At 38.8% G+C, this 23,634-nt stretch overlaps 2 protein-coding genes across 3 annotated transcripts in view; both read right to left on the reverse strand.

The window, feature by feature from the left end:
- Nucleotides 1-5,736: 5,736 nt before the first annotated feature.
- lrrc38a (leucine rich repeat containing 38a) lies at nucleotides 5,737-14,116 on the reverse strand. Its single transcript, XM_066672660.1, has 2 exons — nucleotides 13,489-14,116; nucleotides 5,737-7,002 (listed from the first exon to the last, which is right to left on the reverse strand). Exons 1-2 carry the CDS (start codon nucleotides 14,114-14,116, stop codon nucleotides 6,764-6,766), a joined length of 867 nt encoding a protein of 288 aa, XP_066528757.1. The 3' UTR covers nucleotides 5,737-6,763.
- Nucleotides 14,117-18,491: 4,375 nt separating this feature from the next.
- ephb2a (eph receptor B2a) overlaps nucleotides 18,492-23,634 on the reverse strand; it is a 65,862-nt gene continuing 60,719 nt past the window's right edge. For both annotated transcript variants that reach the window (XM_066670296.1, XM_066670295.1), the window contains exons 14-16: nucleotides 23,189-23,382; nucleotides 22,522-22,677; nucleotides 18,492-21,560 (exon numbers count right to left, since the gene is read on the reverse strand). In XM_066670296.1, coding sequence (XP_066526393.1) covers nucleotides 21,452-21,560; nucleotides 22,522-22,677; nucleotides 23,189-23,382 — 459 coding nt within the window. In that variant the 3' untranslated portion in view covers nucleotides 18,492-21,451. The remainder of the gene's footprint in view (nucleotides 21,561-22,521; nucleotides 22,678-23,188; nucleotides 23,383-23,634) is intronic.

Consider the following 23,634-nt stretch of genomic DNA (forward strand, 5'->3'; position numbering starts at 1 on the left):
CTAAATTTACAGTCTATGAGGAGGAGTTAAACATCAGTTAGCATGTTTTTTTTTAGAGTGCTCCTCGTGCCTTCCACGGTCCAGATACACAGGCTGGTATAGGTGCTATTCAAAATTGTTCCAGGTGCTCCAGCCTACCGAGACTCTAAAAAGGATACAAGAGTGGAAAATGAGTAGATGTGTGCCTCAAATTATTTTCATTAATATACTTTAACATCAGTCAAAATCAAGTAGTAATAACAATAACAGAAATGTAAGTGCAACACTAAAAACAAAATGTGTAGTACCAGTTTTGGACGTAATGGGGCGCAGTTGCATAAAAATTCTCTCTCTCTCTCTCTCTCTCTCTCTCTCTCTCGTGTCATACGTGAATGAAATATGTAATGGTATTTACGTTCTTCAGGGTTAGATTCTAAAATCAGGACATACTGTGGTGTTGAAGGTGAATACATTTTAGGACATTGTTTTACATAGGATGCGGAGTGTCAGCTCCTCAGTTCTTCTGTACTCACCAGGGTCATCTTCCAGGAATGAGTTGCATTCTCTCTAAATGTACAGCACTGATAACTGAACTACAATGATCTCATGATTTTGCTTCACATGATTTTCAAATTTGCCATTCTTCCTTAGAGCACATGGAATAACATTTCCAGCACATGTAGAGCTCCTCACCCTTCTGACCAGTCATGTGCCACCACATAATCCACACCACACCACACTTCAGTGGCATAAAAGGCCATCTGTTAACTCACAGTCCTACAAACCTCAACATCTGGACAGAAAGAGGGCAGTGCTCTGTCTCTTTCTCTTTCTATATGTGTGTTTTAAGCTCACTACTATGTGTGTGTGTGTTGTTTAAAATTTAGAGATTTTAAACACAGTCCCGTGTGCTGGACAACTTGCCTTCTTGGTCCACCTTGTAGATTTAATTTAATTATTAGACATAATCTTTGTTGATGTACATTTTGTGTTGATCATCCTCAATGGTCACATAATGCTGCTGGATGAAAACTTTAGGTTTGTGGTCTATATCTGTGAAGCAGTTCAGTCTGATCCACTTACACCAGGGAGACACACATTAAAAAAATACCACATCAGTATCACTTCAGTGCACAGAATGATCCAGCACCAAATAATACATATGGTGTGATCATGTACAAGCCCAGGCCATTAAATAACACAGTGGAGGCAACAAAAGCATGCAGAACAACTGATGGACTGTAGACAATAATTGTAGAAATACAAAGTGAACCTGTGTGGTAAGTGCAGGTGATAAAAAGGAAATTCAATGTAATGTTTTGTATTGTGGTTTTATAAGTGATGTCTCAGGGGCTGAAATAGTTCCATGCTTTGAAGATGTAGTAATTAAACTGGTAAGGGTTGAAATGATTTTGTGATTGCAGTGCAAATGGAAGCGCAATCTTGGGTGTGAAACATGAATGATTATCAGTAGTTGTTCGTCATGTAATCAGCACCAAAGAGGTGGAGCTTTACGACCCGTGTAAGGCAAGCAGCATCAGTGTCAGTAACTGTAGAGGGCCACAGGATGCAAGGTCATGCTACTGTTGTTCTCAGGGTTGCATTCACAGGGTGTAGATAATGACTGCAGAACTGGGGGAATCATTGACCTAAACCCAGGCTTTACAGTAATCTTCACTGCTGTCCAATGATGCTGCTTCTGACAGGTGCCTGTGTTCTGCGTTTACACTGGTGGTTCCATTGTATGTTTTGAGCAAGCACATAAAATACTGAAGAAATAATGTAAGCAATTCAGGCCCAGGCAGCAGATGTACTGTACAAATATTTAAACAACCTAGCCTAGAGGCACCTTAAAAAAGACATTATAAAGGCAATAAATGATCAGATGAAAAAGCTTCAAACTCAGCTTTGTCTTTCAGACAGCCAGATGGCAACGTAATTCTTTGCTCTGAAGAATATATTTACTGCTCCAAAAATCAGTGCCAGGGTGTATTACACAACTCCAGCGGATGCTTAGCATTGCATGTGTGCAGCTGCTTGTCCATGGAAACCCAGGAAAGGTACAAGCAAACACTTAGTGTGCTGATATAACTTCCAGAGGCTATGTGGAACTCAGTCGTAGGTGCTGCAACCAAGGACAGCCGATTTGTACATGCTACTTCCTTTGCACTCTGTGATCAGGTTCTATGAGTGTGTGTGAACATTTGTACTGGCAGGGCACAAACTTGTCAAACTGACGTGTTGAGGAAATGAGTATAATCAGCAAATAGTACATATGGTACAATGTGTTTAAGGCTATGCAGCTGATAGAAATGCGTCAAACCCAATGATGAAAAGTTGTGCCTGTACTTTTAGTTCTTATGCAAAATTAGGTTCAAGTCGCTATGCTCATCAGGATGTTTGAGGAAAAGTCTTGAAATGGTATAGAGAAGAAAAAGCTAAAAAGAAGGGGTCAAAGTATGCAGAACAACAAAGGGACTATATGGTAATTGGAGCTAGTTATATGGACAATGCGTGCAGATCATCTTGAAAGCTCAGTGGATAACTGTTGAGAATAAATATGTGGGAAACATTGAAGCAGTGCCATTAAAGCTAAAAAATAAAAATAAGTCATAAATTTCCTTTTATTCAGAGTAAATATAGCAGTCAAAATGAGAAAAATAAAAAAATCAAACAAATGTAAGCATACACTGAGTGTGTTGTTCTGTCCCAGTTTGTGTCCTGCAGCTCCAGTGTGGGCTTAGTGTGAAGGCAGGGTGAGACTCATGACAGTGCAGATCTACTCGCCTCAGTCACTGCATCTTTTCTCAACCCAGTTGGCCCATGGCCATGTAACCATAGCGACAACAAGAATTCCACCAATGAAGATCTTCATGTCGGTGGATATTTCCCAGTCTCATCCTACTACCTTCCTGAGAAAACAAAGGAAATGTAAATAATTATCACAGCGCTCCCATCTCGCAGCTATGAGGCATTTGTGGAGGAGCACTGCTCAGGCCCAGGCTCAACCCGAACTGTGTCTGTAGCGTGTTTGCTTTCATCCATGCCCCAGAGCTATAACTGTGTGCTGTCAGGTTGCTTTACAGCACAAGAGTCATTGCTGTTCAGTCAGGGACATCCCCCCATCCACAGCAGCTCCCTCCATCCATGTGCCTAATCTCACCACCCGGAATAACGCTCTAATGCTTCATGTGTGTATTTAGGATTATTGCTCCTATGCTTTTGATCCAGTTTCACCAGATTATCATTTATGTTTTATAGTCTGGAACTGGGCTGATATGTGAGATGACACTTCCATTCAAACGTCTCTTGAAGGTCCTCTTTTTGGAAAGTAAATGTGAGAATGATAGGAAGAAAACAAACAAAGCAAATGATGTGTGTAAAATGGCAGCCATCACAGAGAATCAGCAATAATGTGCTGCTGAGCAATGTGGGGCATCAAAGACAAAACAACAGATGTGGAAGAAATTGCTGTAAAGAGGAGAAGATCAGGCTGTTTTTCTTTCCTTCTCTCTCTCTCTCTCTCATTACTGAGTTTGATCAAAGATGCACAGCCAGATTGTTGTTGCTACACTACATGTGCTCAAAAATTATTCCTCCCACAGACTGCAGATGTACACGTTCAATTTCTTCTGTCCTCTCGTGGAAAAAATTTGTTTGTGTCATAATAACTGCCCTATTGAATCAGTTGATGGTTGTGAATGCATCCTGATTGCTATGTTATGGTAATCAATGTTGGTGTAGTGCATAATCTCAGACAATTCTTCAGCTGTGGCAGACCTCAGTCTGAGCATCAGACAAAACTTAAAGCATGGCTCTGCGTAAAGCAAATGGTACAGCAGCACTGTCTTATTATACTACACCATATCTGGTACCACTTTGGAATAAAACTACACTTATAAAGGGTCATTCATTGTTTATAATCTGTTTATTAATATTTATGAATCAGGTTGTAAACACATTAAATTTCATTAATAATTATTAGTCAGGTGGCACAGCAGGTAGTGTCGCAGTCTCACAGCTCCAGGGACCTGAAGGTTGCGGGTTCAAGTCCCGCTCTGGGTGACTGTCTGTGAGGAGTTTGGTGTGTTCTCCCTGTGTCCATGTGGGTTTCCTCTGGATGCTCCGGTTTCCTCCTCAGGTCTTAGCTTATTCTTTACAATTTTCAGCAAGTTCTTTGATACATTCAGTATTACACAAAAACGTCACTGTTGCCCTTTCTATTTCTGTGTAAAAAAACTATTATTAATGATTTTAAGGCGTATACAACTTTATTAATAACAATTTAATAAACTCATTTTTAAACCATTTATAAGGCTTTATAATTGTAGTCTTATTTTAAAGTGGTACCCAGTGTTTTATCTTTTTTTTATATCTTCAAAGGGACAATAGGGACAACAGTACTGTGCAAAAAGTATTGTGTATTGTACCATCCTATTCATTAACTCAAAACAACCATTACACTACCATAACACTAAATCCTTACTTCTGTGCACCCTATCACACACATAATTCTGATATATTCTGTGTACTTTTTTGATGCAGGAGGCATTAAATCAATTTATACTTAATGGTTATATTTCTGAAAATGAAATATGGTAAAGTGTTGTCTCTGATATTTGCACAGTACTGTAATGCATCTAATTAAATGTGGCCATTAAAACCAGATTAAATCTAAATGAGAAGAGATACAATACTTTAATGCCCAATAATGAACACCACATGTCTGTTCTTAGTAGAAGTGGTTCAAAGAACCAAAATAGAGAAAATTATTGTTTCCTGAAAACATAGACGCAAGAACCAACAGCCACCGCCATAGAAAACTAAATATTTTTTAATATCCACAATTTTGGCTCACAGTGGGAAGAACAGTTGGAAATGAAATAATCTAAAAGGGTTTTCATGATGCAAACATAAAAAAGGGCACAAACTACTGATTTGTGCTTTAAGAAGACCATGTATTTGCCTTGGCTTCCAATTAAAATGAGCCATTTAAACATTACATTTAAACTGTTTAACACTTTGGCGTCACCATTTATTTCATTGTTACTCAAAGTAAAAAACAAACAGAAATGACCAAATTAGTAGTCAACAAGTACAGATGGAAAGGTTACTTTTCTTTTCACAGTTTTCATCTAATTACACACCTTTTAGGTTAATCTTTAGAATTTAGTCTCTGCAATTCCTAAACCAGTGTCTTTTATTAATCATTAATGATTTCAGTATCAAGATATAAACTTTATATGCGATGTACAGAATGCCATCTAGTTATAATTAGGAATTTGTTCAATTTTGACTATAAAAAAACACTAGATGGATTTTCATAGCATTCTATTTAATTTTTCAAAAGACTCTTTTCTGCCAATGTATCTGTAACAAAATACTAATTTGTAAAGTTTTCTTTGGTGACATGCGTCATTAGGAAATATGATTTGTAATAATGTCTACTTTATGGCTCACTGGGATTATGTGCAATATATAAACTGTCACTTAAAGTGCAAGAAGACAAATCTCACTAGCAATCAGCAAGATTCAATGTGCCATTAACAAAAATAATATAGAAAAAAATCATTACCTTGCACATTTACATATAAAAGTCCATGATATTATGCTGCAACTGAATTGTTAAAATATTTTGCTCAGTACCTTGAGGAGATTCTCACTAATTATTTTCAGAAGTACATAACTGAGATGCACATAATGTCACTGAGAGTGGTTCAATGTGAAGTGATGCATTGTTGAAAATGTAAATATAGTCAAATAAATGTAGCCATTTAACTATTTTAAATGAACAAAGTATCAATGTCTGAGTTTTTAGATATTATTCTGTTAATGGTAAAGTGGTTCTTTGGAGATTCACTGGCCTACATGTATATCTAAGCAATAAATAGATGACAAAAGGCTATTTAAAAAAAAAAACATTAAAAATTCATAGGCATTGGACACGTTTCTCATATTTGTTTCATGCAACATTTGAGATTTTAGATGCATTCAATTGTTTGCATTTCTTATTCCTAGTGAAACCACTGAAAAACATCAGGAAGTCTAGTGTTTCTGGAATTTCACATCAAACTACTCTGAAGGACATTTTGCATAACTTAAAGGAGCAATTTGTCATTTTCTCCAATGATTCTTCTTAACATTAATAATCAGCTATGTTACCATCACCTTGTGGCCTGTATGTTTTAGACAGTCTGTATTCAAACTATTTGTAAATACATGTTTGTAATAGGTTAGATTGTGCAAAACCTACCCCCACGTGGGAACCCTCTCTAAGGAGCATAAATTAATTCAGAGACTAACAAGGAGTTTGATTCTATAACTCATGTGAGTTGAATTGAATTACAAATGACATACAATCACACTCACAAATATTGTTTACTAATTTTTGGTGGAAAAAATGACTCATTGTTCCTTTAACTATGTAATTATGCAGATATTTTGAAAAACAAACAAACAAAAAGATAAAACAGTGGAATTCCCCTTTTACTACAGCCTGAATAAAGAGGTCTACAACACAGTAACTGTATTCAGTATTGTTACTAGAACAGTTTCTGTCTTAAGGCTTGGTTCAGTAATTTGTATTCAAGTATAAAAGCACTCGCATCATTCAAACATCATTCATAGATTTTAAGTCACGTGACTTACAAAGGCTTACTCAGCCTCACCTTTATCTCTTTTGTCAAGATGGAAATATAGTGCCCCATGTCTTAGTCCCTTATGCAGACATCCATGTGCGTGTTGGTGTAGGAGATCCTGATGTCGCAGCCTAGCAAGATTACACTCAGTCCTCCCCCTCTTCCTCGTCTGTCCTGTTGGCTTTGAGCCTCTGGAAACAGTGGATAGTGGAGGCCAAGAAGAAGCTGGCAATGATGGCAGCCACAGATATACAGATCCCAGAGAAAATGACTATCAGATAGTCTTTAAGAGTCAGCATCCCCCGACATTCTCGGAAGCTGTCCTCAGAAAGCATGCTCAGAGAGACCTGCTGCCCATCCACTGAACACTCCATGCCCTCCAGTCCTGCAGAGGAAAGCACAGCAGCCACACTCAGATAAAACTGCACAGCTCCAGACTAGAGATGCACAAATGACCCAGATATTAACATGAAATCTCACATGCAGTGAGGAATAACGAATGAAGAGCACACATTTTGTTACAGTATAGTGTCTAGGCTAAGTATTATCTTTATTTTTTTTAAACATATTTTTGAGAGATAGCTTCTGTGTATCAAGCAGTATTTTATAAAATCAATGATTATCACAGTAACCAGTATCAAGTAACCAGGTTACAGACATTACCAAATATTTTCATTTATAGGAGGGTGACTACATATTGTCTCTGTCCATAGATAAGGCCTTTCACAATGTGGGAAATTGTTATGATGAATGGACCAACAGGAATGTTACAAAATTGTTTGGAATTAAATCTTTGCACACTGATGTCCCCCTATAAAGCTATAAAGGTTGCGTTTTTTCCAATAAAGTTACTATTTTGGAGATATGTGTTTTTCTCTGGAGAGCGACAGTATACATTTGTGCTAATTACATTAATTACGCTTTCCAGTTAAAGAGCATTCCCCATATAGTAACTTTACAGAAGACCCTTCTTAACTTTCAATGGAAGTAAATGCAAAAAGATAATTTTGGAGCACTTCTATTGGTCCATTCACACAGTTTGAAGGACAGCTGCTGTGTTCAGATGATGTAGCAAACTTAAAATCCACAAAAATGACAGAGGCTTTGTATATTTGTTATCCTTAAGGCTTGTGGGATTAAGCAGTTTAGCAGCTTGACCTTAAGCAGTTATTTTCATATGATAAAATATATGATAAATACATTCAAAAATGTGATAATAAAAGAGAGATTAAACAGAATCCTATGTCCTTTGCCACAGTCAGAGATCCCCCCCACCCTTCAATGTCAGACAGGCTGCACCTGGAATGAAGTCAAATGTGTGTTACTTTGGCTCGGTTAGTGCTGAAACAAACACAGTGCACAGAGAACTCGTGTTCTGACTCATGTGCTCTGACACATCTATTGTGAGTAAAGGTGAAAAACCCAGTCTCACAAGCAGCTATGTCAGAGCAATTTACCTACAATGAAGAGAAATAAAGCTGCCTCAAAATTCCAGATCCTCAGCTTTTAACTCCTTTTCAAATAAGGTTATATAACCTTACAGTACCTTTGTATACAATGAACAGAAAAACATGAGAATCTAAACAAGTCAGCAAATTATTGTTGCACATGAATAGCCTCCTTTTAAACAACATCACTGTGAACAGGCCCTGTGATAATGCCCATTACATAACTATGCGATGTGGGATGGGTTTCTTTCCAATTTTACTTTTCTTCAAGGCCATTATTCATTTAATTTTTTTTACTTTGCTGTCTGTTTTCACAGAAGAAGGCTTTAATCTGCTTTCAAACGCATGGTCATCGGACACCAGATGACAGATTTAAAGTAGAACATCTCCTACGTAATAGAGTCACGCTGACAGACAAACACAACAGAACAGAATGGCATAGCAGACACCACAGAACCGCACTGATTAATCACATTTATACTAAAATCCCCCCAGAGTCTGGGCAAAAATACATCTGAGGGATGATTTGAAGAGTGCCATAAATATACAGGGTCACTACTCCTGGGCTATGTTTGTTGATAATTTTGATAAAACAAACCATATTACTAAAGAGGGATTATTTTAGAGGGGTGATTTTTATCTTACGCGAGTGAAAGGGCCCATATCTTGGCAAACCGAATGACCTCAAACAAAAAAATAAAGTAGACTAAAGAAGTGTATGGCGGTGTGTTACGAGGGATGTAAACATGAGTAAAATTTCAAAATATACTATATACTTTCCAGTCCATATATTCCAGATATAAACTAAGAAACTAAGCAATGACTTGTTTTGAATGTTGTGATGTAAAGACAAATACCACATTTAGATATATGTGACTATGTTGCCTGCTGAAATTTAGCTTCACACACTCAGGCTGAAGTCATAAGGTCTTTAAGGATATTTCAATCCAGAATGTTTTTTTTAAATATAGCAAAAGCCTTTTAGAAGAGCTAATTTACTTATATCAGCCTTAATTACTGACCTGAATGCGATTAGTTTCACCAGTGTTTCTCAGTGAATCTAACATGTTTGGACAGTGTAACCAGTTTAATGTGAGCAGCATTTCATCCACTGTATAACAAACCATAGAAATAACCCCAGGCTAAATACTGAAAATATTTCACATGGTCAAACAATTATTTACATTATAAAGAAAATGAGATTTTTCATTGTTTATTTATTTATCTAGCACAGATGCACCCAACATAGTAATTAAATATTAAAATATTACCAAGTTTAATACAAATTAATACATTTAATATCAAATATTACATGTAAAAATGTAAAAATACAAATAACTGTATTTATGCAAACAGTTTGCTGTACACTGTTTATTCTGTTTTCTCACAAGATAAGCCCAGCTCTGTCACTTGGGACTCTGTGAATTCCAACCAGTGCTAAACAGTCATAAACATCGTATATGTCTACTAGTAACATTACAATACCCTGCTTTCCCATAGAATTTTAATCATGTCTTAAGATTACTTTAAAAACCCACTATCAAAATCAGCCTGTTTAATTGTAAGAGGTTTTGAATGCATTAATCTACACACACGACATAGGTTTTTGTGAAAATTGTATCTTTCTTTCCTGCAGAATGGTTCACACAATTAACATCAACACACTGACGACAACAGCAGTGATTGAAAGGTTCCTAACCCCTCTCGTAAAATAAAATAAGACAGCACTGAATTTGATAAACCTCTCCCCTGTAATAAAAAGAGACGGGACTGTGTTTGCTGTACTGTCATTGGCAGAAGTCAGTTGCCATCAGCGTCAAGCGTGTGTGGCAGTGTGTGTGGTGAGTCAGTCCAACCAGAAGGGGTTTTCCACATGCAAGAGATTCAGTGACCTCAGCCTCCTTTGTTGTGCTTATCACGTGGCCATCCTCCAAGCTCCACAAGCTCATCCAGGCTTTTAGCATGCCAGACCATAAGTGTCTTACGCTGGACCGCCCCCCCCTCACAAATCACACACAAACATGAAAAACGGCAGGCTTTTAACCATTTAGAATAAGGTCGCAATAGTTTGGTCTGAGGCAGGAGGCTGTGTTTTCCGTGGTTCTGAAACGAACAAGGCAGTTGGTATATATATATATATATATATATATATATATATACAGGGGATGGACAATGAAACTGAAACACCTGGTTTTAGACCACAATAATTTATTAGTAGGGGCGGCACACAGCTCCAGGGGCCTGGAGGTTGTGGGTTCGATTCCCGCTCCGGGTGACTGTCTGTGAGGAGTTGGTGTGTTCTCCCTGTGTCTGCGTGGGTTTCCTCAGGGTGCTCCGGTTTCCTCCCACAGTCCAAAAACACACGTTGGTAGGTGGATTGGCGACTCAAAAGTGTCCGTAGGTGTGTGTGTGTGTCTGTGTTGCCCTGTGAAGGACTGGCACCCCCTCCAGGGTGTATTCCTGCCTTGCGCCCAATGAATCCAGGTAGGCTCTGGACCCACCGTGACCCTGAACTGGATAAGCGGTTACAGATAATGAATGAATGAATGAATTTATTAGTATGGTGTAGGGCCGCCTTTTGCGGCCAATACAGCGTCAATTCCTCTTGGGAATGACATATACAAGTCCTGCACAGTGGTCAGAGGGATTTTAAGCCATTCTTCTTGCAGGATAGTGGCCAGGTCACTACATGATGCTGGTGGAGGAAAACGTTTCTTGACTCGCTCCTCCAAAACACCCCAAAGTGGCTCAATAATATTTTGAGCTGGTGACTGTGCAGGCCATAGGAGATGTTCAACTCCACTTACATGTTCATCAAACCAATCTTTCACCAGTCTTGCTGTGGGAATTGGTGCATTGTCGTCCTGATGCACATGGTCTTACTGGTGCAATGTGTAATCAATGAAGATTGGCCACCAGGCTGGTGCAATTTAGCCATGAAACCTCCCACACTACAATGACAGGTGTTTCAGTTTCATTGTCTAACCCCTGTATGTATATATGTGTGTGTATATATATATAAGCAGAGCTCATAATGTTTGATTGGGATAATTATAATATTAATTAAATATTAATTTAATATTCAAATGAGCAAACTGAATTAGCAACGATATATCCCAGTCAACGACTAACCTTAGTACCACAATGAAGTCATATAAAAAGATTAGGGCATGGGGTGACCACAGGATCTGTGACACTGTGTGCTGTTTTATATATACATAATAATATTAAATAATTTAATAAATAATACATTTAAGTATGCAGCAATTAAAACTGAATACACAGAATAATAGAATACACAAAATATTCTTGGTTGGCCATTCCTATTTTTGTGTTTGTATGTTGAGAGGAATTCAAAATGTCTAGGTTGCCAGTACTTGTAGATGACACGGAATGCAATGAATTAGTTTGGCAGCTGAAATGTAATGAGATATGATACAACTGTACCAGTCATTTCTACTTGAGTCACACATCACATATGTACATATAGCACAGTAAACATCTTGCTCACACACACAGCATTATCAGTCTAGTTCTTGGCTTCAAGAAAGTGGAGTTGCGTTACTTCGTGGCAAGCATCTGAAGTGTGTTAGGAGCATGTTGTCATCAGTATCAGATTCAGTGTTGCACTGAATTATATATACTATGTGTTCACCTTTGACCCATGCCCGTGGATGACAAGTGCATCGCTGAGTTTTATCTGGTGACCTTTGCATCATTTAAACAAATAAATTGCTGGGTCAAGACCATGGCTGCGGTACACCACGAAGTAAGTCAGTTTTGTCTTCTTATGTTCTTATGATATTTATGTAACATGCATGACATTTTAAATAGTCTCTTGCATGTTCTTTGTGAGAGAGATAGTAAACCTGCTTTTGGTTAAACAAAGTGTCTTTAATATATTTATAAGAGCATTTGATTGAAGGGATGGATCAAATGCTCTCATAATTGATCTGGTCTTGTATCTAATGGAGTTCTTCAAATGATTACCGCCAGCTAAAATTTAGCAAGGACATTCTCATTTTACTAAATGATATTTAATTAAAATTATTCAACGGTTCTACATAAACATGTGGAGCTAACTGCACACAGTATAAAATGAGATATAATAACTTTGCTCTATGGAACATGTTTAAGGTCAAATTTGTCAGATGTGTAATCTGCCTTGCACTATGAACCTGTGATGTAACACTTTATAGAATTTTAAAGCTTAATCCAAATACGTTTATTAACATGCATAAATTCTATTTGACACATACACTATTGTTGACTTAGCTGAGTGAATACAGATTGTGTAAACTAAACAAACAAGTTGACCCATCATTTTCCCATCCTACATAAACGTTTACTGTACACTCAGAAAAAAGTACGGCAGAGGGTCATTATTGGTCACTAAAGGTACAAAGAGTGTTCCTAAAGGTAATACATTCTCTTCTCCAGAAGGAGACATGAATGTTTGTAACTTTTCATTAAAGAACTGTGTCAAATAAAAGAACATAATAAAAGTCCCAGAGATGTGGGCCATATAAAATAAACACAATTTTAAAATCTACAATTAATATAGAGTAAGGTACCATTATTGTCCTTATCTGAAGGTACAGAAATGACCTCTTGAGCGTTCCACCACTGTGACAGAAAAAGGTACCACCACAGTGACAGTTTGACACTGTAGGGTTAAATATGGTCATACTATTTAAGCTATCCCTTAATCAGGTATTTGTACAAATATGATGATATTATTTATTTGATTTGACTCTCCATTGTTTCTCTCATATATAAATAATCTCTAGTTACATGAATGAATAATATACATGTGAACAAGACAAGCAGTCTAAATTATAGCAGTGCAAAGAGAGTACAAGGAGAGAAGTGAAATGAAAATCATTCTTCAACCTCTTACACAATCTCTATGGGACCAGGTCAGTCTTGAGAAACAGGAACCTCAATATGATACTCCGTGCCCTCAGCGTGTGGAACTAATGATCACTGACCTAATGAACTAAGAATGACATGTCTACAAACGCCAGCTTCAGTTTCAGCCATTTTTACATCCTGCCTTTGAAAAATACTCAGCTATAAGAGAAAAGAAAGAGATTATAGAGTTAGTGAAAGTAATGAGCATTTGCAATATGGCATATGCTCCATAAATTATGCAAGCACAAGGAAATTTGGCATATTGTTATGTTTGCCTGCAGTGTTGACCTAACATGATGACAACATGGAAGACAATGTGTTAAACAGACATCAGATGTCACCTCATATTTTGTAAACTGGAAATGCTCTGTGAGGCGAGTGAATCTGTGGTTTAATATCATTTGGTTGTGGTGCATGTCTCAAAAAAAAAATCATGACAATTTTGTGAGTAGATCAAAGCATGCATAAAAATACTCAATAAAAAAAATATCCAGTTATAAGCAGCTTACCAGTTGGAAGCTTGTGACGATTTTCCATCAGCCAGAGAAACAGTTTGGCAAAATGACAGTTGCACACCCAGGGGTTCCCCTCCAGGCGTATTACTCTCAGGGAAGGCAGCTGGCTCAACACCTTGACGTCCAGGCCCGAGAGGGCATTGCGTTCCAGCTCCAGCTCCCGTAAGGAAGTGAGACCCATAAAGGCCTCCTCGCCCACCATCCTTAGATGAGGGTTGTTTCCTAGGCGCAGCTTGATCAAGCTGCGAGATTCTCCAAAAGTCCCCGAGGGGATCTCGGTGAGGTTGTTGCTTCCCAGGTCCAGGTAGACAAGCCTGGAGGATGTTCCTAAGGTCCCTGGCTCCAATCTGGTTAGGGAATTATTCCTAAGGTCTAGGTAGACCAGGTCACTGTAGAGAACTAAGAAATCAGAGGGGATCCAAGGTATCCAGTTGTTAGAGAGGAGGAGCCTTCGCACATCCAGAGGAATGGAGTCTGGTAGACGGGTGAGCCCTTGGCCGGTGCAGTCCACGGTGTGATGGTCTGGACACAGACAGACGGATGGGCAGTTTTGGCCCCAAGCGAATAAGGTAGAGGAGAGCAAGGCGAGGAAAGACTGAAGCCAGTGAACACATGAGAACATTGTTGAGGGGGGTGAGAGGTGAGAGGGAGAACAGGGGTGGGGTAGGGTGGGGTGGGGTGGGGGACTAAAAGAATGGAGGTTCAGAGAGGAGCAAAGGAGAGAGGATGCAGGGAAGGGTCAGGGGGCAGGAAACAGGGAGGAGGAGGGAGGGGGGTGCATCAGGACGGAGAAAGGAGTCACAGTCGTTTCGAAGGCATCTTTTCTGTTCTGTTCTTAGCTCATAAGCTAAAAAGCTCCGACATCGAAACAACAGCAACAAAGACACAGAACGCTGTCTTCCAAAAGATCATGTAGCAGGAAGTGTGGGTCGAGTGGCAGCCCGCTGGCTCTGAGCGAGAAAGAGGAGCAGAGACAACGAGAGAGAGAGAGAGAGAGAGAGAGAGAGAGAGAGAGAGAGAGGAGACACGCCGGGGATTAGTGGAGAGGTAAATAGAAGCAAGCGAAACCACAGACTGGGGAGAGCCGGGGGGCGTGAAGGGGGTGGGGCAGGAGACCTAGGGAGAGAGGATGTGACAAAAGGGGAGGTGTTGGTTCGCTGGGTATTATACCACTGTCTCGACTGATGCCTTAGAGAAAGACGAAGCCTGAATCTTCAAAGCAACTGCTAACTCTGTGTAGACCATCTCCATTTTGGTCCATCCGCACCTCCTCTGCCTCCCAACACTCAGCTTGGTGGCTGTAACAGATTTTCACCCGGGGGTTAGCTGGAGTCCACTGGCTCACAAAACCCTGGAATGAGCGAATGCCCAAAAAGGCAGCGCTGGTCGTGGACGATAACGCTCAGCTCCTCGTTTTGTTGTCTTCCCTGTGCAAATGGTTCAGCCAGCATACAAATACATATTCCAGCTCCATTGCCATGGTGATGAGATTGAGCCCAGAGACATCTGCATACACGTTACTCTCCTGAAAGAGCGGAATGAGAGTAGTCAAAATGACCGTTGAGTCTCGGCGGGGCATAACGGTCTTTTCCAGCACAAAATCTGTAACAAACAAACAAGCCGCTACTCGTAAACCCTTTAGACACAACGCACTGTAATAAGCAAAACCGTTCACATACAGACTGCACAGAGACTAAAATCCCTCAGCAAAGCTTGACTAAATAAGTATTTCAGAAAACAAAGTCCTCTACTTCTGGTACCCATTTCCTCCATGACATCGCTGCTCGTTGGCTCTCCAGCTGTTGTTGATTTGGGTCTCGCCGTGGGTCCAGACGCTGCTGTAAATCTCGAGTGCTAGGAGCACCCACAGCTACTCGTTCCTATTACACATGCTGGAAAACTGATAAAAAAAAGATTAAAGATTACGAAAAACACTCATACCTACCAGTCACTATATTGTTTCCATTATTTCCACCCTTCTTTTTATTTTTGTTGTGCCTCAACAGAGCACAGTAGAAATGTCATGTTCATTAGCAGATTAGAAGTACAGGATATCCTCACAGTGGGTCAGCCGACCATGTGGGGAAAGCCACCCTGACATCCAAGAAAATGAAGGACTGGCATCTGAATTAATGATGAATGTCAGGTGCAGCACGCTGTTGGGTTCAGCTGCTCAGGAGGAAGTGCCAAAGTGAGAAACTCAGGATCTCTGCCACCATTTCAAAATGGAAGTTGTTAAAAAGGAATGTATAGAGTTTCTTTATTTATTTCTTCATTTTATTAATTTATTTATTTATCTGTTTATTTATTTGGTCGTTTTTTTTAAGTTCACAGGACGTACTATCTGAGGTTTTAGGCATGTATTTATGGAAAAGGTCTGACTTATGATCAGAGTTTGTTAATGAGTTAGTAAAGCCTCAAAGATCTAGTACTAAGCTAAAGAAGCAAAATCTGGGGGAAAAAACCCCTCAGTCTTAGAGTCAGATCAGTAAACCTTGTGTAAAATGGAAAATTGTGTCAATTTAATTGTTCACAATTCTTTGCAGTACACAATTTTAATGGCGTCCTTGTTTGTGTTATTGTAGCTCACCCTGAAGTTCATTAATAAAATCCACCTCCAGCAGCCAATCAAAACAGCTAAACATTCTGGTTTGGAGTCCTGTTTCTCAAACACGACCGCTGATGACAATCCTAAAATGACTATATTTAAGTTATGTCCTTCATATTTTACAATATTTAAATAATTTTACATATTTAACTTATTTGAATTAGGTGCATTATTATTATTATTATTATTTTTTTTTTGTGTAACATAATTTTAATTCACGGCACTGTGACACAGCAGGTAGTGTCGCAGTCACACAGCTCCAGGGACCTGGAGGTTGTGGGTTCAAGTCCCACTCCGGGTGACTTTCTGTGAGGAGTTTGGTGTGTTCTCCCTGTGTCGGTGTGGGTTTCCTCCGAGTGCTCCGGTTTCCTCCCACAGTCCAAAAACACGTTGGTAGGTTGATTGGTGACTCAAAAGTGTCCTTAGATGTGAGTGTGTGTCACCCTATGAATGACTGGCGCCCCCTCCAGGGTGTGTTCCTGCCTTTCGCTCAGTGATTCTGGGTAGGCTCTGGACCCACCGCGACCCTGAACTGGGTAAGGGGTTACAGTCAATGAATGAATGATGTTACACACACACAAAAAAAATGTTCAAACTTATATAAATAGCACAACTAATGTTATTTAGAAAATGAAAAGCTCATTGCCCCTTTATTAGATCATACAAATCCTTTTCTACAAACCACTAATATTTTGCATGTTATACACCATATTTATTATGGCAATGATCATAATGTTTAGCCATGCTGAGTGTACATGAGAAACCAGGGTGCCATTGCTTTCCAAAAGACCACCTGTCTGAACAGGTCCTGGAAAATGGTGACACAGTTTGATTCTAGATCTCTACTCCTTATATGGTGCATTACTAAGAAATTCAAATACTGGCTCCTGCACAAAAACATTTACTCAAGTGTATGAAATAAGAAATAGTGATGTGTGATTTAGCTAGATGTAAACTTAATGCCTGGAAAACCATGCCCTATTTGAATTTGTCTCAATTTCATAACTTACATTGCACTATATTTCAGATGCAGATAGGGACCATGATTATGTACCAAAAAGATGCAACTTAAAAATCACACACAAAAAAAACTAAAAGGTTTTAACATTTAATTCTCTTGCATTATTCTATTACAAAAGCTTCAACACCTAAATTTATCACCTCATCCATATTTGCAGAATAAGAATAAAATCTAAAGTTACTGATTGCCTGTTCTCCACAGAAATGGTCATCTCACTGCCAGCTAAGGTTCATGCTGAATTACAAGGTTAATGGTAAATGTTGAATGTTAAGTGAGGTAGTATTTGTGTGCCGCCCCCCTGGCTTCAATCCTTGCAAAATTAGAAGAAATCATACATTATTAAAATGTACAGTCTATAATGGTGTAATTCTCTATTAATTGTATTTTTTTTTCTGACAGAAAATGTATATGGCCATTAATTTTAAAAGCCTAAATTAAAGTTTCTCTGATATTTACTGCATATGTAACAAATTACAATTTAAAAGAAAAAATCAGTATCAGTATATTTTCTTTTTCAAAAATCAATTTTCAAAATGAAATCAAAATCAGGAGTATATATGCCAGCATATGTTTTGAAGGCTGATGCTGAGAGGACAGAAATACATCAGTTCCAGGCTGGAAAGGCAGCAGCGGTTGGGGGTCTCGGTCCAGCTGTTGGGGTGGGGGGTGGGGGGTGTCACTGTGTGATGAGTTTCAAGGATGTGCAGGCCCAGTCTCTGTAAACATCCTCCAGAGGAGCTGAAGGAGATTACAGGGTGGGAGAAATGCAGCTTGATTGCTTGTGCCTTAAAAAGGAAGCAAAGCGAAAGCATCTGCAGGGAACAGATCAGAGAAACTGTAATTAATCCTAATAGCAGAGACCTTGCTGGAGGCCTCTACTTAATACCACACTGTAACACGCGCTTTAACATGACATGACAGCTGAACGTTCACAGTGAGGGAGAATCTTACAAAATTAGCTTCAGTTCATCTTTAAACTTAAGAGCAGGGCTTTTAAAGAGAAATTCTAAGGGCTTATTCTAGCTGTTTTGATTCATGCACACATGCTTTGCTGCACCTAGCTAGCCTAGCCTTAAAAATTACAGGCTACCTAAAAGTAGCCAACACCTTTAAATATCACCTGAAAGGTTAATAAAATACAGTTTTGCTGGTCGACGATGGCATAGAAGTTTATGATTCCCTTATCTTGTTAGTGCCTCAGATATCACACCAACATTAGCACCTTGATAATGATAATCATATACAATTCTGCGGCCCGTTGCTCCCCCCGGTGTTTGAACGGAGCATGACACCTTTTTCCCTTGAAACTTATTTTTCACATTCATTCATAGTAAAATAGAAATGCATAGAAGCTCAAGGCAACCCTTAGTATTTTTTTATTGAAGAAAATGAACACCAGCCTTCACTTTTTTCCCTGTTTTGAAAATAAAACCATAACACTGCACATCATTCAAAAGGAGCCTCATATACTAAGCGAATGTACAAAATCTATGGCCTCCAGATTTAGACACTCTGTTCAAAACAGGTGCTGTGTGTGTTATTACTTCTAGACAAACAGTAAAAGACATGATGACTTATGTGGACACCTTACTTTTTTTCAAACTCAACAGGTTGCAAACCACCTCTAACTGTGTCCAGCGCAGGCGAATGTGCTTTGGAGCACCACAAAGGATATGTGAATACTAAACAAAAATGTTGTTTTAATATATTCCAGACCATACACAGACTGTACAGATATATGATCATAGAAAGCATGATAGAGTCAACCTCAAAGCTTCCAATAAAACAAAAAGCCATAGACACTGTGTCACTTAGTCTCCCTTTCTATTAAACGTAGAAAATCTGGCGACAGGACTGAGAGAGTGGCCAAAGTCACTGTGGAAGTGGAAGAAAAACCTCCCAAATGGCACACTGTTCCATTCTTTGAAGTGATTGATTTTGAGGGCATGAAAAAAATAAAAAAATCACGAGCCTAGTAACAATACTGTTTGGCAAAATGCAGACTTTTCCCCTTTGAACAATTCATTCTGCATTCAAATGTGCAATAAATATACACCCTAAAAATTATGTGACAAGCGACATCACAGGACAGCATGCTTCAGAACAATCAGTATTGTTCAGATGTGTTCTTTCTATTCTTTTGATTTAATTTTCATTTATTTGCATTACAATATGCAGTTGGTGCTTGTAGAAATGAAGTGTCCACCCTTGTGCTCTATCATTATAGTCAGTGTACCTGGGGAACATTAAAGAAATGGCACAGCAAAAGTGAGATACTGATATTGAAAAATACAGCAGGATGCACATACCTCTACAGTGAACTCTGCAACCAAACTAAGAAACAAAGAGCATATTAGAGAATGTGAGGGTGTGAGGCAATCAGAAGTGGAAGACTGGTTTACTAGGTGAAAGGAAGCACATTCAGTTCAAGGGAGACACGATTGTCACAGTGTAAAACTCAACAGGCTAAGTTTGGATTAGTAGTGTGCAGTATTTGGAACGTCTGATTTCAGAGTTTGATGACTTCTTAAAGTTCACATTGCATGTAATAATAATAAAAAAAATGAGTTATAGACTGTGAAGTATCTTACAAAAAATGAGTGGCAACTATGTTATATATTTTTGTAAAAACATGTATCATTTAACTACTCAAAAGCATTGATGTCACTAGAATGAATCATCCTCAAGAATGGCGCTTGTGTTTCAAATACTTTTCTGTCATTTACAAATGGATGGAATAGCTGTCAATCAAAACCTGTCACGTGTGATGGATGGAACCACTGATCCACTGTGAAGTTCGACTATATCCAAACACCATATTAGAACCCAGTGTGGTCAGAACCAAGACTACTAAAAGTTAGACCTATCTAGTTACTTAAACGAACAAAACAAAAAAAAAATCCAGCAAGCTTGCTCAAGGATTGTTTTCAAATGACTTTGACCATGTCACGTTAATACTGCCATAAAACCTTGTACACATGACTAAAATGCAGATGAGCGCTGCTGCACTATGCCAGGTAATGTACACGTCAGTATTAAAAATCACAATGTTGCATCATTATAAAACATATATCTTTAAAAAAGTCTGAACAAAGTGTTCTGTGAAGTGTCATATCCCCTCCTTTCAGGCCGTCTTTCAGATTCCTCAGCTGCCTCTGTGTACAAAGAGCACACGCTTGGCTGCACCTCCTAATAAAGTAATATTATTTTCATGTAAAGAAAAAAATATATATACACACATACGCAGGAGAGTCTCAGGAGATGAGGGACCGCTGTAAAACGGGACGCCTGATGAAAAAATTCATGGCAACATTTACTTTATCACTAAGGTGCACATACTATATTAACATCAGGAGAGAAAGTAACATCTTTTAACATCAAAATAAAATCAGGCCCGCTCAACTCAAATGACAAGCTGCAACAGTGGTGAAGTCAGAAAGTGAAGTGCCTCTGATATGTGTGTGCATGATACAGGAGTGTGTGGTATGTTACGGGGAAATGAGACATGTATGTTAAAAAGTACAAAATAAATAAATACATACATACAAAAAAGCATGAAGAAAATAAAAAATATTCACCACAATATTCATTACAAAGAGTATTCCGAGCAAATTTTCACATATGCAGTCCACTCGGGAATGGGCCGCCACATGGATCCTTACATACCATATGGCAGCAACTGAAGTATGAAGCTCTTTTTTTGTTGTTTTTTTTGCCATTAGTCCTTGGTCCATTTCAGTCTTCAAACCACACTCACATCTTTTTCTCCTCTCTCTCTCTATAGCGCTGTACATATTTTTTTTCCTCAGTGAGAGACTTGCACACTTCCATTAGACTGAGTAAATCTGATTTGAACGTATTGCCCTTTTAAAGGGTAACCTTTGATTCTATCAGTGGAGATTCCCTTACTCATGGATTAAAACTAACCAAACTCATAGTAATGATCATATTAAGAACATGGAAAGCATCTTCAAATCTGTTTTTGCCTCTACTTTTTTGTTGCTGTTATTATAATCATCACCATAGCTCTCAATGTAACACAGCACACAACAGTGAAGGGGTTCTGATGTCATCAATCAACCACGGCTGTGTTCATTGCGCCTGCTGCGTGCTGGTGGTTTTGTGAGGGGTGGGGGGCAGTGATGAGCAGGGGTCCCTCGAGTGGGGCCTTGCCTTGTGGGGGGGGATCTTCCACAGTGGGAGCACTCCACAAGATGGGCTGCTCTTATATGCCAGGGGACTGTTGGAGGAGGGAATCAGTCTGAGAGGAGGACTGGACTGTGGGGAGAATGTGTGCCCAGTACAGTCCCAGCCTCCACTACCGAGGGTCAAACCTCCACTGACTGGATTTGGTTCATCTGAGCTCGCATCATCTGCACGCTGTTAAAAATCTTCTTCTGGTGTCCAGCTAGAGTTACTCCCAGTCGCAGAATATCACTGTGAAAATTAAAAAAGAGACATTGAAATGTACCCAACCAAAAGTAAATAAAAATGATTTATTAACCATTAAGATATAATCATGAAATATTGTTTGTTTTGTCAACCAGCCTCTACAGTATAGATAGTTCCTTCAGTCACATTTGTGTATTAATTGTATTAAATTATCATAGATCATACCAAAATAAACAAATGAGATCAAAATGAGAACTCTTTGCTGTAGTACTGAAACCACATGTCTGCAATTCAATTTGAAAACAACCAGAATTTTAACCCAAAATCATTGTATACGTTTTCAGCTATTTTTGCTGTCACCAGATGAAATAACACCATTGTATTTCTTAAATAATTTTGTTAATCCCACCACAGTAGCTTGTATCCACTACCAGCAGAATTCATAATGACGGATCCCAGACAGCGAGCATATATCGGTCCACTGGCATAAAAAGGCTGAAACACCACTGACTGTAGACCACTGCTGGTCCACGATCTGACCACTCAGATTACTGTCCTGTACAGGATATAACTAATTTATAATCTCCTCAAACAGTTTTAAAATTTACAGAGACTTTTATTCTGGAAAACAAAATAATACAAATATTACCAACAACCATGAGAGATATAATAATGAGTATAAGCCTGATATAAAATGAGTATGCTAAAAATATTGACACTGTGCTGGATTAATCTTATTTATAAAGGATAACAAAAGAACCTAATGAAGGAAAAATTGTAAATTGGACTGTGAATGGAAAAGTGCTAAAATATGGCATTTTGTCTAAAATTCTGTTTAATCACCAGCGGTCCGCCCTGAAAAACGCTGTGCAAAACACTAGTGGACCTCCAACTTTGTCTTCAGTGGGCCAACAGTGGTGCACCGTCTCTTTGCTATCAGGGATTAGGGACATACCTAAGCAAGGGCTCTTAAGAATCTAAGCAATCTTAGGACAAGCAAACTTACTCCATTGTCATTTGAGAAACAGCATCAAAGGAGGTAAAACCCTCATTGGCAAAGTTCTCCTTGTATTGGCCCATCTTGATTGCGTCCAGCCACTCATCCACACTGTTGAAGCTAGAGAAGTCTGGAGTGCTGCGGTCCAGCAGAGGTAGATGCATTCTGTAGGAAAACCATAAAAAAACAACAGAGACACTTTAAGCATCAATTATATATATATTTCTTTTTTTTTTTTTTTTCATGGTATTATACTCTCAAACTAAAAGACAACTAATTATGTTTCTAGTACAGAACAAAGTTATACATTCTATAATCAAGATTTATAGAACAACTCCCATTTCCATGATTCTTGATATACCGGGACTTTCATGAATTTATTTAACTTCTTCAGTCATGTCCGGAACAGAACACCTGGTCTGTTTCTCTCATGTGAAGCCAGCCAATGTTAGCTAACATAACATACCTCTGTTAGCTAATATAACAGATTTAGGCAGTTATTGTTCTCCTTCAAGTGTGTTGAGGGCTGCAGTACTGTTTTGTAAACAGCAGTTTGAAAAGAAGTGATGGCTGTCTTCACATGTCTTGCCCCTCACATTTCCCAGAGGAATCACGTGTTAACTGCAGCAGTAGCATCTTATGATAATGGGAGTTCCAGGGTGGAAAAAAAGCATACCCTGAAGAGAGTGGAGTAGTGGCCTTCAGGCTGTTGGGGTTGCGGATCATTTTGTCCAGGGTGTTCACAATCTGGCCAAATTTAGGCCGGTTGTTGCGGTCCTTCTGCCAGCAGTCCAGCATTAGCTGGTGTAAGGCATTAGGACAATCCATCGGGGGAGGTAACCTATAATCCTGCTCTATGGCATTGATGACCTGAAAGAAATAACACAGAGGTTACACTGTAGTAACAACACTATGGAGTCAATAAATAAAGATACTAGTGTCTTGACCCTTATTATTATTTCACTAGGTGGACAGCAGTTTCCAATGTATTATTTACCAGTGAGGTCTAAAGTTAACTTTTTTTGTCCACTAGGGGTCACCACTGATTTAGACACAATAGTGTTTGTGACTTGCGATTGTGGCAACATGATAATGCTATAAATAGCAAATATGAGTAAATTG

This window comes from Hoplias malabaricus, chromosome 5, assembly GCF_029633855.1.
Source record: "Hoplias malabaricus isolate fHopMal1 chromosome 5, fHopMal1.hap1, whole genome shotgun sequence".
Lineage (NCBI taxonomy): Eukaryota > Metazoa > Chordata > Actinopteri > Characiformes > Erythrinidae > Hoplias > Hoplias malabaricus.

Excerpts from the sequence above, each read along its gene's own strand:
- lrrc38a (XM_066672660.1), bottom strand. The coding sequence starts at position 14,116 with ATGTTCTCATGTGTTCACTGGCTTCAGTCTTTCCTCGCCTTGCTCTCC. Across the intron at positions 7,003-13,488 it reads TCGTCACAAGCTTCCAACTG|GACTGGAGGGCATGGAGTGT; the intron begins GTAAGCTGCTTA and ends TTTCCTCTGCAG.